This window comes from Argopecten irradians, chromosome 2, assembly GCF_041381155.1.
Source record: "Argopecten irradians isolate NY chromosome 2, Ai_NY, whole genome shotgun sequence".
Lineage (NCBI taxonomy): Eukaryota > Metazoa > Mollusca > Bivalvia > Pectinida > Pectinidae > Argopecten > Argopecten irradians.
This window is the reverse complement of record NC_091135.1, coordinates 18,176,794-18,193,628: the sequence shown is the minus strand read 5'-3', so window position 1 is coordinate 18,193,628 and position 16,835 is coordinate 18,176,794. Positions and strand designations below refer to the sequence as shown.

The window sequence follows — 16,835 nt, the reverse complement described above, 5'->3', positions numbered from 1 at the left end:
AACGAACAAACCAGTCGTCCCACTCCCTTGATGCTAAGAGCTATGCAGAAGCATATATAATAGACACGGGTGTGTCTCGACCAGGGGACAGAACCCGGAGCCTACCTGACAGCGGCGAACGCTCAACTGAAGGCCAAAAGTGAGGCGATGTCAAGGGAGTCGTTAAGAAGAAGGGAAAACATAAGATCCTAAACGTAGTCGTCTTTTTGATCACCACCTGTGCGTGGATTTTACGTATATTTTCATTGTATAATTGACATTACAATCAGCAGCGTAGCTAGGTCTGGATAGGCCTGCATGCCTGGGGGTGCGAGGGGCGACAGCCCCCTGCTCAGGGTCCAGGGGCGAAGCCCCGGTAGGTGGTATGGGGGGCGAAGCCCCCCAGAAGCTGACGGGAAATTGTTACAATGTAGTAACCATTTTACTTCTTTGGTAACTTTTAACGTATATACCAATGGTTAAATGGAGGTCACGATATTTAGGTGATAACCATACAAAACTATATACATTGTATACATACTAGACTCCCGTGACAAGTGCTCGAACAAAAAACACGGATTTTGGCTGTAAATATTAAATTAGTAAGTAATGGGAGAATTTTGTGTTATTTTAACCGATGAAAAACTTATGGAGAATATTTTAAACAAAATTAAAATTAAGTTTACGTGTTGGTTTGTTTATGACAGCGAGTCAAAGACCACTGTCAAAATGGTGGAAATTGCGTAAGAAGGGACCAGTCCTCGACCACCTCAAAAAAATTGTATTAATTACCTATTTTTCTACTTATTCTGTTCTATTTCTAACAATTATAACAACTAAAATTCTTTTTCTAAATAAAAAAATCTGTTCATATTTTAAAAGCCAACTATTTCGTGACACTGGAAATCACGGATTAACACGCGTTTTAACGGGGCGGGAGGTGAACCTAAATTGACCAATTCACTTTTTCGTTACTAAGGCCAACTTTTTCGTTACTAAGGCCAAGAACATGTTGCAATTGCTTTAAGTTGTTTTGCTATCATTTTTAAGATAATTATATGTTTTTAGAATATTTCTAACTTTTCATGCGATGTTGTTTATTTTGGTATCCACAGTTGCTTGAGGGATTTTGGTGAAGAAGTCTTCTTCTTTAATTAAGTCTAATATTGTCTTCGACAAAATTCAAACATATTTAACAACGTGGTAACCGGAAATATATAGACTATTCTAATAAATTTCCAGAATGGCCAATCTTCAAATCTTTCAAATGTGCACAAAGTTATGTTAGGCCACAGTTGGACATATCATATGCATTATACGTAATTTATATTTTGCAGCGTTACGTGTATTCAAATGTTGTGTTTTTTCTGACTGTTCAAAAATGTAAGTCAGATTATTTTTTGCATGCTTGAGCATGCAAGGGCGCTACGCCACTGACAATTAAGTGTCCCAAATGCTCTCCCACTAACTGAAAAAGATGTTTGGTAAACTCCTACAAAATTAAAGCCGTTAAAGAATCAATCTGGAAAATGTGCTATAAATATATTTACACCGTGGATTGGTTATAAATATAAAGGTAAGTATATCCCAGACGCTGAACAGCTGTGACACTATAACAAATATATACTCACCTGAAGATTAATCTTTACAACAACTACAAAATGATTATTTCCTGGCTGCCGATACACAGAAAGCTAGAACTGGACTGGTAGGTGTCTGCACTGAAGATATGGCCTGTTTGACATAAAATTAAGAAGTTCATACTGGTGTGGACCTGTTTGGATCTTCTTTATTAAGGAAAACATGTCTCTTTCAGTGAGTGTCCGTCTTTGGTCGGCTACAAAGGACAGCTTGCCAAGCCGACTAACCCTGGCACTATGGTCGGCAAATGTTGGCGACATTTCCCAAGAATCTGCACGATGTTGTGTGATTAGAATTTCGTCTAGTGTAACGCCAGTGTATTCAGCTCAAGGTTTCATGACTCATCATCACTACTGACTATGATAGGACGCTGCCTTACTTAACTTGTAGGAATCAATGACTCCAGTCAATTTACATCTGGGTTATGAAAGAAGAATGGCTTCAAAATTTTCTCCACGACTTTGTCATGAAATCTGAGGGCAGTTGCTTGGTCAATTATCATCCGTGTTAACTCGCGTCTTCTTCTTGAGTGAAGGTCAAAATGGACAAATGACCCTTGTAATTTCCTTTGTCTCAATACATGTAATGAATTTGACCTTAACAAACATTTCCAAATGTTTCCTTGAATAATGCTATATGTCTTGGCTAAGATAATGCAATATCAACTCCTTGTATCGTTGTTTTGAATTTTATCAGGAATAGCAATATGAAACGCAGAACTGGAATTAATCTCATCTTCGGAATACTATACTTCACGGGTTCGGTTTATTATGTAATTTATTCAAACGACCACGACATTACATTTTTCTTGCATATGGAATGGAGTTTTTCTTAAGGAATGTCATTTTCAATGAAGATTCTTGGCAATGATCAAAATTATTCCTACACGTATGTTTAAAATAGCACATAGCTTATATAGATAAGATAATTAATCTAAAAATGATTGTTTTCTACTATCCGTTGTAAATGTACTCATAGCATGGAGCAGGTTTGAAGGGATCTCTGTCGTAAAGTATCTCACAAGACTGGTCATGCTCTTCTGTCTATGGACATCGTTACCTTGTTCACATCTTAGTGTAAAAATAGATTATGGCTTACATGTTCCTGCAGCTCACAGGTAAGATTCTTTCCAAATGATAATACAATAGTATATGATGATGTAAGATTCTTTCCAAATGTATGTATAACACAACGATTTAAAGTATATTAGGACCCTTTTCTACATACGGTTAATAAAATTAATTGGAGCTTACCAAATAATTGATCTGTTCATTTTAATTCGACGTATTTAGATATTGATGATGTATTTGTTAGAGAGTGGAAAACTAAACCTGTTACGTATTAGTATAGTTACACTGGTTTAACCTTAAACATCCATGAGATATAATAATAATTATGTTGTAACACCTTGATATTGTATATCCGCCACGAGACAATGCTATTATTATCCTTGTCACGATGATGTACAATTGGCCCGAGGGAATACGCCTCACAGGTAACTTACAGTCCGTTCCCTGGTGTATAATAAGTGAATAAAACGCATACCGTGTTGGAAGACACTGGCCACCATCTTGGAAATGGATAGAATATCAGCAACCTTCATATCAAGAAAAGGATTCCCCATAGTATGTATTTTACTGTTGATTGATAATGTTAACAGATTTCTTTAGTCAACTAAGACGTATTGTTTTTAGAATATACTGTCTAGAATCGTATGTTTAGAATATACAACCGTTATGATGATAATAATGACGATAAAACAGTCCCTAAAAGTCCCTCTTTAATGTTTTATCTCCCAATCTATATTTCTCAAACTAGAGTAAATATTACTTATATTACTGCGATGTAGATCGGTTCAGTGTACGAATAATATCTAACACTATTACAAAAAAAAACTGAAATTTTTCATTGAGTCGAGGAAAGGAAGATTATACCCTAGACATACACATCCATCACTGACAAAAAACAGCAGTCATATTATCCTGTCGTTATCATAACCACAACACTAAGCCTATCACCGTTACAGAGGTACATTATGTATTTGTTATAACTCAATCACGAAAACCTGTTTTTGACCCTGCAGTCAATGATGTATACCAATGTCATGTATCTCTAACACAAAAATTTGCAACCGACAAATATGTTAATTTTGTATCAATCTTAAAAGCAAAACTAAAAACTAAAATCATTTCTGTCTAACAATATTAAAGCCTTAACTCTAAACTCCTTCATTGATTCACAAGTCAAATATTATTTACTATTTGCATAACCCAAACACTAAAATCTGTCATTGAACTGATGGCTAATCTTATCTTCTATATTAAACCCTAAACATATACATTTACCACTGTGACGGTAAAACGTCTATGAACTTATATATATAAATCGAAGGATGATTTAGAAAACAAAATGTGTTGGGAGGTTTTTCTCGTCCAATTTGTAAAGATTGAAAAATTAATTAATAACTGAATCGTAATGGTAGCATAAAATTACAAGTGACGTCTGTTAATGAAAAATGTATTTTAGTGTTTTTACAAAAATAACGTAGCAGTTACGGTTATTATTCCCAGTAAAACTGTCTTGCTTGCACAAAAATGTCTTATAGCAACCAGTCGTTTTAGTCGAACGGGATTCTTAAACCTGAAATTTAGGAACTCAAAACGAAACCAAAATATATTTATTTATTTCATAAAAATACATAAAATGATCATTTGAGAATAACATTGTTGTATAGTATCGTTAATTGTTATATCATTGCAGAAAATGCTGGTATTTGTTGGTGTAGCGGTGTTGCTGTGTTCTTCAGCTGTGGTGGATGGACACGAGGAACAGCCGGAAGGGGAAGAATTATGTGGAGAGAAATGTTCATGTAGAGCTAACGTGGTTCGATGTTTTGAGTTAATACGATGGCCTAAAACGTTTCCTGAGAACACCACAAAAATCTACTTTGAACAGCTTGTGACTGAGTTGATTCCAGCAGATGCATTCAAAAGCATTCCAATGGTGAAGACGATCGAGTTCAGTCGAAGCAACATCGGCCGTATCGCTGGATGTGCATTCGAGGGACTGTCATATCTGGAGGATCTCTACTTTGTCAGGACTGTCATTGGCTCAATCGCTACCATGGCGATCAGTAACATTGACACACCATCTTCTATAGTGATGCAGTTAACAACTGTAACAACACTGGAGACAGCTGCCTTTTCACACCTACGGAACCTTACCATGTTTCAGATTTCTAATTGTACAATCCACGAGATGGAACCAAATGTATTCAGTGGCATTTCTAACGTGGAGAAAGGGTTCGTTATTACCAAGACAAGACTATTAGATTTTAATGGACCATTTCTAAATGACATGCAGTCGGTAGGGAAGATAGCCTTTACAGAAAACATGTTGGGCTCATTCCCCTGCCTAGCTCTAGACGATCTCGTTTCGCCTGATAACTTGCTAACAATTTCAGGCAATCATCTTAACTGCACATGCGTCAACCTCGGAACAGGAAGTCATCTGACCGACCATGAATATGTGAGAACTCAGTTGATGAACAGTATGTGTTTAGCGCCTGATCATGAAATAACAATATCAGATCGGATCGCAAAAAGCTCATGTAAACCTAAGACATGCTCAGCATTTCAAGCCAGAGATATATCGCGGTTATCGTGTAAACCCGAGAGAATCCGACAAATTGATACTAATGCAGATGGCAACCCCGACAACGCAGGAAATACGTCATTTACGACGTCAGGAATATGTACTTTGCTAGCCTTTGTATACTTTGTGTTGCTGTTGACATGAAAGGATATCTTCTAGTTAGAATGATAATAATATAAGTTCGGTTCAGTTCTTTATTACTTCGAACCACATGGTTCATCAGTGGTGAATAATGGTCGAATAAATGTTTCTCTGAGTTTAAGATCATAGTAAGGCCACTGATTCACATTGTGCAATGAGTGAGGCAGTTGCTAATATATGTAACTGTTAGGCCTTATGATATTGCATCTGTAATGCAACACCTTGCGATAATGCAATGCTGTCAAAATGCTTCCAATCGACTTGAATGTCTTTTGCATTTAAATGATGTGGAGAGAATCGATCTTTTATTTGGAAATCTATCATGCAGAAAAATCTTAGTGGCTTTAGGATATGAAACAATAAAAGTATATCTTGCAGTTAACACCATACCGTATAGACAACAATGTCAAGAAATTGAATTCGTTAACATTTCAAAAGTTTGGTTAAAAACTGCCTTTTGGGTTTTTTTTGTCGAAGTACACCTACCATACACTGTGTTAGAGGCATTGGCACATTTGTCAATTTCATTTTTTTTGAGACTGGTAATACTTTTTAAATATTATTTATTTGGAGGATGCATAAATTATATAAGCATGTGCATTGAAGTAAAAGCTGTATTTTGGACTCTTCACCAGCTGTTCTATCGTATATGTTTGAGACCATGGCCATAGAAACCTAAGGACTGAAACAAAATAGCAAGTTTGCATTTTTTACACGAAGTTTATAATGGTAATACCCTTTGTATCATCTAGATAACTAATATTCAAAAATCATAATTTTATAAAATCATCAATTTACATCAAATTCATTTTTCTTTTCTAATCTCTACCGGATCAAACATTACTTACTAAAGGTCATTTTGAATTTAAACTGTCGTAGTTTGTTCAAAATTTATTTTCCCTTTCTAATCTCTATCAGATCAAATATTACTTATTGAACGTCATTTTGAATTAAACTATCATAGTTTTTGAACAATACACCACTTCATGTCAGACTATATACGACCATGCGTACGTATTATGCCATCTTCAATGGCGCCCAATAATCGTTCGAGTTTAAGTCCGGTCCATATTTGTTAAATATAATCAGTTATTTCCTTAAAAACTGACTTGACTCAATATGTCTCTATTTTCTGATATCGTTTTAAAATTCCCATCGGTGTAAACTGTAATTTCACTGTGTATTTTAATAAGCCTGTGCTTATAATCATATTATCACATGTGCTTAACGTTTGATCGTTGATTGTCGACGTTATTTGTTGGTACTACATAAGCCGTGCGTTCCATTTGCGGATTCGTACCAGTTGAACTAAAATGATGCGATACCGCCTAATGGAACGCGTTTGGATTTTCCCATAATGGCGGCACCCATATGAAAGAAACGATTCGAATACATAAGCCATGTGTTTTCTGTTTTAACAAAAAAAAAAATCGAAAGTAATACCTTAATAGTTTCAGCAAACATTAAAATAAATAATACAGGTAATTTCATCGGATACAAATACACTCTGTTTTGTTTTCAACTAAGGAAACATTTCGATGATAAATGAAAAGTCTCGAGTCCGCCATCTTGGATCCGATTGGTACGCTTCTGAAAACGAACCACTTCTTCTGCTGGTACGGCGCGTTCCATTTGAGATACAGCAGATTCGTATCGATGCAACGGGTACGAATATGCAAATGGAACGCACGGAGAATGTAAAACATATGATCACATTTTACTTTCAAAGACAAATAATATGAAAACTTTATGCTGCATGCTAAAATAATTTAATTAATAAAATAGTTTACATATGTAAATCGGGTAAGTTGGGCGATCGGTCATCAACACATAAACAGTTTAATAGTCTCCACTATGGCTTCCACCGCTTCCGTTATAGTTACTTCCGCCACTTCTTCCTTCGTAGCTACTGTAACGTTGGAAGAATAACTCTCTCAAGATGGCTGTCACATAACTGATTTATTGCATTTACGCGGGAGTCGCTTATGAACACAAAACAAAACAATGACAGGGCCGCTTAGGCGCTTGAAAATAGAAGTCAATATGTTACATCTCCCTTTTTAGCACTTCAGTCTGTAATTAAACATTTAACCATAAATGCAATTGCTTAATACATTTGTGAACCATTTAAGGAACATTTGAGCTCTTTAAGAACCCTTCTAACTTTAACGAAAAAAAAAAAACACTTTTTCTTAACACTGTCAGTCAGTTAGCAAGATCATAGCCATCCAGGTGCTTTGGCGGGTATGTGGATAACCCTTCCGGATCTAGTCGTCCTGGTGGGAGGTCCTTGGGGTGCCGGTGCTGGTGATTCACAGCATTGATCAACAGATTCGAACTGACATCCCGGAGTGTTAGAGTCAATGTTCGGATTTTTGGACACAATTGGAGTGTTGGTGTCCAAACACACTTCAGAGTCATTATAGACTTGCGGCGTGATGCTGACGTTAGACTTCCGCAGGAATTTACGATTGCGACTGAATACTTTCCCGCGTGGCGTGTTTACCAGATGTGACCGTGGTGTCTTATCAACACCTTCGGCGATTGCCGGCGACCATCCTTCGTCGGTTTTCAACTGAATCGTCTCCCCTGGTTTTAGCTCGGGTAACACTTTCGACTGACGATCATAATATTTCTTCTGAGTCATTTGTCGTTGCATTAGGGACGACTGTTGATTTGTAGGTTTGACCGATGGATCTAGAATGTTCGTGGCCATGGGGATGGTTCCCCGTAATTGACGATTCATCGCCAGTTGAGCTGGCGACAAGCCTATTCCCTCGATCGGTGAAGCGCGGTAGTCCAAAAGTGCAAGACTCATGTCAATCTTACTGTCCTCTGCCTTTTTCATAAGATTTTTGATGGTTTGGACACATCGTTCAGCTTGACCGTTTGATTGGGGGTATTTAAGTGGCGAAATCTGCGAACGTTCGTGATGAAAATTGAGGACCATTGTCGGAGAATACGATTTCCGGGATTCCGTGCCTTGCGAATATGGACTTGAGAGCGGCAACTGTAGCACTGCTCTGTAGGCTATGTAGATGAACAACCTCCGGAAACTTTGAATAGTAGTCCACACAGAGGAGATAGTTCTTCTCGTGAAACTCAAACAGATCTACACCAACCTTCATGAATGGACGTGACGGTAGTTCATGAGGGATAAGTGGTTCCTTTGTGTTTGCCTTCTGGTATTTGGCGCAAATTTCACATCGCGACACAATATCTTCGATTTCAGAATTGAGTCCGGGCCAGAATACTAACTCGCGAGCACGCTGTTTGCATTTCACAACACCTAGGTGTGATTCGTGAATTTTCAGTAACGTCTCGCGTCGTAGGGTTTTCGGAATGACAATTCGCTGACCTCGGTACACTAATCCATCGATTACGCTCAACTCGTCGCTGAATGTCGAATATGGCGACAACTCGGACTTTTTCGTTTCCGGCCATCCGTGTTCTATTGCAAGTATAAGTCTCTGGAGAGTCTCATCATTTGCTGTCTCAGATTTTAGCTGCGTCAGCTTTTCTGGTGTAACACTTAATGTTGTGCGGATTTCGAGTGTTGCGACTTCGAGTTCCTCGTCAATGAGGTTTTCAGGCATTTCTGGGAGGTAAGCTCTACTGAGAGCATCAGAGATGTACATTTCTCTGCCATTCTTGTAAACTAGTTCTATGTCGTACCGTTGCAGGCGCATAAGCATGCGTTCCAGACGAGGCGCTGTCATATGAATTGGCTTTTTATGTATCGCGACGAGTGGCTTGTGGTCTGTTTCGACTGTCACTTTTCGACCAAAGATGTAGTGATGAAATTTTTCGCATACGTATACAACCGCTAACAATTCACGCTCTATCTGTGCATAACGTGTTTGTGTTTCAGTGAGGGCTCGAGATCCATACGCGACCGGTTGACCTGACTGAAGTAGGACTGCGCCAAGCCCTTTTGAGCTGGCGTCGACATTGACGGTGACCTCTTCTCTGACATCGTAGAATTTAAGAACAGGTGCCTGTGTAACGAGAGTTTGTAAGTGTTTATAGGCTTTTTCCTGCTCTGGGCCCCAGTTGAATTCAATGTCGTTTCGGAGTAGAATCCTCAATGGCGCGGAAACTTCGGATTGGTTAGGAATAAATTTTCCAAGATACTGCACCGCTCCTAAGAATCGCCTTATACCATTTTTGTCGACTGGTCTGGGCATTTCCCTTATTGCCCTGACCTTCTCGGGATCAAGCCGTCCTTACTGATTGTGTGTCCCACATACCTCACCTCGGTTTTACGGAGTTCACATTTCTGTTTGTTGAGTTTTAAGTTACGTTCACGTGCTCGTTGTAACATTAAACGTACGCGTTCGTCGTGTTGTTTGTCATCCTCGCCCCATACCAGGATATCATCAACAACGCACTCTACACCGGTGATACCTTCGAAGATTTCATTAATTTTCTTGCAGAAAACTTCACTTGAACTGTTAATACCGAAAGGCAGGCGGCAGTATCGGAACGCCCAAAGGGAGTGTTAAATATTAATAGCTTTGAGCTCTCCTCATCAAGTTCGATTTGCCAGAAACCGTTTGTCGCATCAAATTTGGAGAAAACTTTCGCGTAGTCGGGCTACCACATCTTCGATAGTCTCCATGGGGTAATGTTCCCTCTTTATAGCCATGTTCAAATCACGTGGATCTATGCACACACGCGTTTTTTCAGGTTTGAGAACGACGACCATACTGTGAACCCAATCAGTGGGCTCATCTTCCTTAACGAGAACACCAAAACCCTCCATGCGTTCTAGTTCCATTTTTACTCTCTGGCGGAGTGGCTCTGCTACTTTCCTCGGTGGGTGTACACTTGGTGTAACTTTTGGGTCAGTTTTTATGTGATATTTACCCGCGATCTTTCCAAGACCTTCGAAAATATCTCCAAACTCATCCAAAATGTCATTTTTGGAAAGCGGTGCGCTTACAGGTTTCGATTCGACTGTGTGAATTCGTTGAATCGTACCGAGAGAACAACATGCCTTTTTGCCGAGTATAGCCGGACAGTCATTATCGACGACATGGAATTTCAGTGAAAATTCCTGCTCGCGAAACCTTACTGGTAATTGCGCTGTACCGAGTGGTTTTATACGATGACCTCCAAAACCGACTAAACCGTCCCGAGTGGGCTTTAACGGTGTTTCACAGTTCATCTTGTCCATCACGCGTTTAGGTATGACATTGGCGTCCGCCCCTGTGTCCAACTTGAATTTTACAAACTGATCACCAAACTGTAGTGTTTCGAACCACTCATTGTCACGTGCCCCTGTGCTCGAGATTGTGCCTAAGAATAAATCCTCTGAATAACTTTCGTCACAACCAACAGTGTGTAGTTTCTCTTGTCGAGTGTTATTGTGGCTAATATTGCCACATCTACATAAGTTGGCGAAATGGTTCATACGGCCACACTGTGACATTCTTTACCGAAAGCTGGGCAAACGGCAGAGCTACGTTCATGTTCATGTCCAAAGTTTCGACAATCAACGAGCGAAAGTTTGTTTTGTCGTGCTTGTGGTTGTTTGTTGTTGGGCTGGGGTTGGGGTTGTTTTGTCTTTTTATTTCCATACCGTTTACGGCGAGGGCCAGATTGTTTATGTACTGTGTGTACGGAAGCTTCATCCGCTTGTGGATTTTAAAGCATGTTGACCTGGGCACTGCTTATTTCCTGAGCTCTACAGAAATCAACGGCTTTTGTGAGTGGAAGATCAGTCTCACGAAGTAATCTGACACGTGTACCTTCGTCTCGGATGCCACAAACGATCCTATCCCTAATGAGACTGTCTGTAAGCTCGTTGAAATCACAGTTCTTGGCCTTCTTTTTGAGATCTGTGACGAACGAGTCAATCGTTTCATTTACACCTTGAGATCGAGTGAAAAACAAATGTCTGAGGTATGTTAAGTTTTTGCGAGGTTCACAAAAAACTTACTCATAAAACTTTGTTTTTTAGTTCATCTTTGTCACCTTCAGCGATCGTGAAAGTGTTATACACATGGCAAGCTTCAATTCCAGCTACGTGGAGGAATGTCGCGACCTGGACTTTACCCGACTTTTCCTCTATACCTGAGGCAGTCATGTATAATTCAAACCCTTGTACCCATTCTTTCCAATTTTCGGACAAGTTTCCTTCTAAATTTAGGGCTCCTGGAGGCTTAAGTTGCTCCATATTTCTTCTTTGACACCATGTAACGTTGGAAGAATAACTCTCTCTCCAGATGGCTGTCACATAACTGATTTATTGCATTTACGCGGGAGTCGCTTATGAACACAAAAAAACAATGACAAGGCCGCTTAGGCGCTTGAAAATAGAAGTCAATATGTTACAGCTACTACCGCCGAAGCTACCTGAAACTACGTGGCTTCGTGACTTCGTTATTGATATCCGACAGCAGCAAAAATAATTTATTATGTCAAAGATTTCGAAATTATCTAGTATAAAAGTTGCGATTTCACTGCAAAGATTGGCATTTTCACTAAAGTTTCCATGTGTAAATTTACCTTGAATATTTTACAAGATATAAAGACTTACTTCCGCATTTCTTTGTGGGATCTCTTAAGAGTCCATGGTTTTACCTCTCGTGCCTTCGGCCTGATATCTGGACCCTTGAGCTGATAAGGAGTGTGATAATAAAAGGATTATGTAATTATCTCTACATATACAAGTATTGACTTTTCACGCTTACTGTTTTCATATAATGAAAATGAAATAATAATTTATAAAGGATACAAATATCGGATGTTTAATTCTTATGTAGACTCGCCTAAAAACAATGAAATAATATGACTAAGCCTTGACGTTCGCTATTAACATCTATCAGTTCCCAAAACACATTTGAGGCCAAAGATCTTCATGTATGACTTTACCCGTGTGGACTGTGGAATCAACAATGCGAATTTAACTGGTTCCTTGTTTATGACAAACCTAATAAATCACTGCAGTTTCAATTCGCTTTTAATGTCGCTAAACATCCGACAGCATACCTCACATTATACTGGACATTGGTATATCAATCGTCAGAATTTCTTTATGTCCAGCGCTAAGCAGGACCAAAACTATCATGTTATAGACTATTGTGAATTTCGGTCAGGGGTCAGAACATGGAGCCTTCTGTCAGGATCGTCAGACTTCCTTTATGTCCAGCGCTAAGCAGGACCAAAAACTATCATGTTATAGACTATAGTGAATTTCGCCTAGGGGTCAGAACCCGGAGCCTTCCTGTCAGGAGAGAACGCTCAAATAAAGGCCGAAAGTAAAAATAGACGTTAGAAAGAAGAAAGTAAGTTAGAAAAACAGAAAAGATAGTATCCCTACCTATTACTGAATGAATATCCTCGAATTTTCAGAAATCACGAAGAGGTGTTTTCTATCCTTATTTATGGGCTATAACGGACTAATACAGTTTTACACTGGCCTGCATGAACAAATAAAGATATTTCACACACCGAGAGAAATGGTTTAGCTGATTAGCATATGGATGTTTCCCTAAGGAGTTTACTAAAACACAGAAGTTGTACTCCGAAAAGTCTCATCAGCGAGTAATACCGTATAAGGAGTATCAATGGGAACAATTTTGTTCATTCATTCAAAATCACAATTTCACTGAAGCATATTGCCAAATACATTAACGCCAGGTACCCTCCTCAAATAAAACACAGTATATTAACTTATGATTGTACTAGATGTTAACGATGCACTGACTAGGCTATGTAACTTTTGGTTTAAATAAATTCTTTATTTCTTAATACATATAAGTTTTTATCATCATATTGAACTGGCATTTAAGCATTGAACGTCGGTCAGTTGGCATTCATAGCCAAACGAATGCCAACTGGACAGAGGCAAATTCCATGAAGCGCGCTACATGTTGGATTCCATGAAGCGCGCTAGCTATCTATAGTGAATGAATAATTCGTTATCGTCAAGGGTGGAACAACAGTTTGAACAACCGTTTTCCTTGATCGCTGGCACGACAATTGTGACGTCACAATAATAATGACGTCATGATAATCGATTGAAGTCCATAGTCTATATGACTGTCAACTGCGTTTGGTAAGGTTACTTAGCGGGACTGCAATGAAAATGTAAATATATACAAATAAAGCACATTAGATTATAATTCTAGTTATGATAACAAAGTGTTCTATTCTAATATTTCCAAATTTCTGAACATAGATACAGATTATTAGGTTTTAGTATACAATACATTAAAAGTCATACAACGAGTGGATGTTAAATATAAAAATGTATGTATGTATGTATATGAGCTTTGAAATTAGGCCAATATCAACGTGTATTTTCTGATATGTGTTGATATGGATATATTGGTTACATGGATAATTTAGAAATATGCTTCCATTCGTGGTAGAGCAAACCATTTATAAAGCCGTGTCTAATTTCGCCAAATTGATCTAAATAATTATATCAATTTAATCTTATTTTCAATTGTTGTGAGTTGGTACAGTACTATAATAATGAAGCGGGATTAGACTGGAATGATCATCGGTGACCAGGTAGCTCAGTCGGCAGAACACACAGCTAGTGTTCGGAGGGTCCCAGGTTTGAATCCCGGTCTGGTCGCTACATTTTCTCCTCTCCTGCTACAATAATACTGATCATAAATGCTTTGCTGAAATTATACCACTATAGAAAAGTGTAATACGATACGTCAGCTTTAAACATGAAGTGGTGGTCACAGCCGTATGATGTCATTCAATTTTTCCGACGATGACAAATGGTGGCTTCACATTGATCAAAGTATCCGCCCTGTCCTGCAGTTAGGGCGTTAGAATTGTAAATGCTACCCATTTTGCATTCGGAAAATTCTATCGCAAAAGGCGACTAAATTTGGGATTTTCTTTTTTTCTTGTTTTCCTATACTAGCTGAATTTCTTCTGCCTAACCTCTCTCTTGACTACCTCATCTTTGTATTTATGTTTAGCCCTCATGCATGCGAGGAAGTTTCAGGGTTCTGTCCTTTGGCAGAGGCACATCTTTGTGGTAGTTTCGGATCCTGTTTAGCGCCCAACATAAATGGAATGGGTAAGCGTTCCGCTTTAACACAGAGATACACCACAACCTCCGAAATCAAACAGACATTGACACACAACAAATTGCATACAGGAAAGACCATGCATAAATGACCTTAGCTGCTAAAAGGGCTAGTCACAACAGTCTATAAATGTGTAAGTTTCTACTCATCATAACAGGGGTGGGAAAACTTTGCCCGTTGAATGGACCATGGATGTTAATAGAACGTCAATATAATCAAAAAACCAACCGATCGGTACACCTTCTTCATTAGGCATTGGAAAACATATTGATTACCGTCGAAATTCTGATTTGCTACCATAAATATCAACAATTATCTGTTGTAATACCGTACAGACAATTATTTTCGCGGACCAAAATTGTCGCGATTTGGATCTCAAATTAGAAAATTGTGTGGCGAAAAAAAGCCTTACCGCTGTGTCACATGTGTAACGTGTGTTTTATTATTGTAAATGTTAGGCAGACGCTTTAGTGTTGTGGTATATCTTGTAAGCGTTTCAATGACTCGGTGTGATTTTAGTTTCTTTGTTTGCCGCTAGGGGCGCCTCTTCCTCGAGCACTATAAAAGGAAGCGAGCTTAGAAATTCTCACTCTTTATTCTGGTCGTCGACCAGTCAACATCGAGTCACACTCTCCAGTAGGTATCGGCACTGAGAGACAGATGTGGCTGAAGAAGCCTTGCCTTGATCAGTGTCATACCCAGCGGATCATTACTAGCATAGCTCTCAGCTGTGGATAGTTTGTGGTGTCGACTATCGGTCGCGAGGTGCTCGCGACATAGTATCACGACTAACGACTACTAAACGTGATCGAGTGCTCATGACATATATGTATTGAGGTACTTGGCTGGTGTTACAACCAGCAGGCCCGAGCTTTAGCTCGATGGTTGATAGTCGTACCACGGTAGTCGGTAGTTAGTTTGATCCGTACATGTGTCAGTGTCTTGTACATAAACTTTGGCGGCAGGCAGCCGTATTGTGGTGTCAATTCATGTAGGTTGCATGTTACTCACGACATCGTCTCACGACCACTAGCTAGTAGTCGTGAACACTCGTGAACAGGCAGGTCATGAGTAGGCCTTGTTACAGAACAGCTAGTGTTGGCGACATGATCGCAAACAGCAGGATCTTAGCTTCAGTCACGGTGATCGGTGACCTCAGTTTGTGTCGGAGTATACACGTTTGGCGACAGACAGTTGTTGTAGTGTATAGTTGCTGCTGTCCGGTGGTTTGTTTTGTGTACGTATCCATCAGCACTGGGTGTGTTGCGCTCCGATTGTGTATAGGGGTTGTCTCCCTTCAGCAAGTGTATTGTAGTTCAGAGAGGTACTCTGTCATTATTTCCATGTGTTGTACATAGAGCTTTGGATAATGTTACTGGTAGTAACAATCATTATTTGTATATATTGGCTGCTGTAGTGTAGATAGTGATTCATAACAGGGACCCAAGTATATTTTGGGATCAACCCCTGCCCGGTACGTTACAATTGTCGTGGCCAAGGTGATTAAATGTATCTGCGACATCCTAAATAACCGGCTATACCATACTCAAAACTGAACTCTTAGATTCACTTTGCAGTCAAATAGAGTTAATCTGTTAATCTGTCGAAAGGTTTTTAATTTGTGATATTATTCTGATGTTTTCACGATATGACTTGATGCTGTATTTTGCAGATATAATCCTTTATTGTCGACGATATTGGTTAGTACATATTGACCAAACATTAATTACAAGAACAAATAAGAAGAAAAGTGTTTATGCTGCACGTTGATATAATTTTATTTACTAAAGCTAAAATATTTTACATTTTTCAATCGAGTTAGTTGGGCGATCGGTCATCAACACATAAACAGTTTAATAGTCACTGTGGCCTCCGCCACTACTTCCACTACCTCCGTAGCTACTTTCGCCACTATTTCCTCCGTAGCTACTTCCGCCACTATTTCCTCCGTAGCTACTGCTACTTCCTCCGAAGTTACCTGACGAAACTACGTGGCCTCCGCTGCTGCTTCCACTTCCATATCCACCTCCGCTGACGAATCCACCTCCGCTTCCTCCGCTGTGTCCGCCAGTACACACACACCCGGCACCGTATGGGTTGCCAGTGTAGCCAGTGTCACACACACACTTGTTTATACTGTGGTCACAGCGTGAGTGAGGGAAGGAGCCACATCGTCCGTCACATGGAACTAAAATCAACAGAAGGATAGATTAAGCATAGATACAGGAAGGTTCATTATTGATGTCCGGCAGCAACAAAAAGAATTTTAAGATGTCAAAGATTTCCAAATAAAAAGCTGTGCTATCGAGCGTCGTTTTCATGAATGTTTCCCCGTGTAAAATTACCTTGTATATT

The 16,835-nt window shown here is 39.2% G+C and overlaps 2 protein-coding genes across 2 annotated transcripts in view; one reads left to right on the top strand and one right to left on the bottom strand.

Annotated features, from left to right (window-relative positions):
- Positions 1 to 2,976: 2,976 nt before the first annotated feature.
- Positions 2,977 to 6,044, top strand: LOC138314677 (chondroadherin-like). Its single transcript, XM_069255137.1, has 2 exons — positions 2,977 to 3,245; positions 4,381 to 6,044. The coding sequence occupies exons 1-2, from the start codon at positions 3,198 to 3,200 to the stop codon at positions 5,416 to 5,418; spliced, it is 1,086 nt and encodes a 361-aa protein (XP_069111238.1). The 5' UTR covers positions 2,977 to 3,197; the 3' UTR covers positions 5,419 to 6,044.
- A 10,196-nt stretch (positions 6,045 to 16,240) lies between these two features.
- The window catches only part of LOC138316479 (zonadhesin-like), a 51,883-nt gene continuing 51,288 nt past the window's right edge, over positions 16,241 to 16,835 (bottom strand). The window contains exon 78 of the mRNA XM_069258173.1: positions 16,241 to 16,668. Coding sequence (XP_069114274.1) covers positions 16,334 to 16,668 — 335 coding nt within the window. The 3' untranslated portion in view covers positions 16,241 to 16,333. The remainder of the gene's footprint in view (positions 16,669 to 16,835) is intronic.

Excerpts from the sequence above, each read along its gene's own strand:
- LOC138314677 (XM_069255137.1), top strand. The coding sequence starts at position 3,198 with ATGGATAGAATATCAGCAACCTTCATATCAAGAAAAGGATTCCCCATA. Across the intron at positions 3,246-4,380 it reads CAAGAAAAGGATTCCCCATA|AAAATGCTGGTATTTGTTGG; the intron begins GTATGTATTTTA and ends ATATCATTGCAG.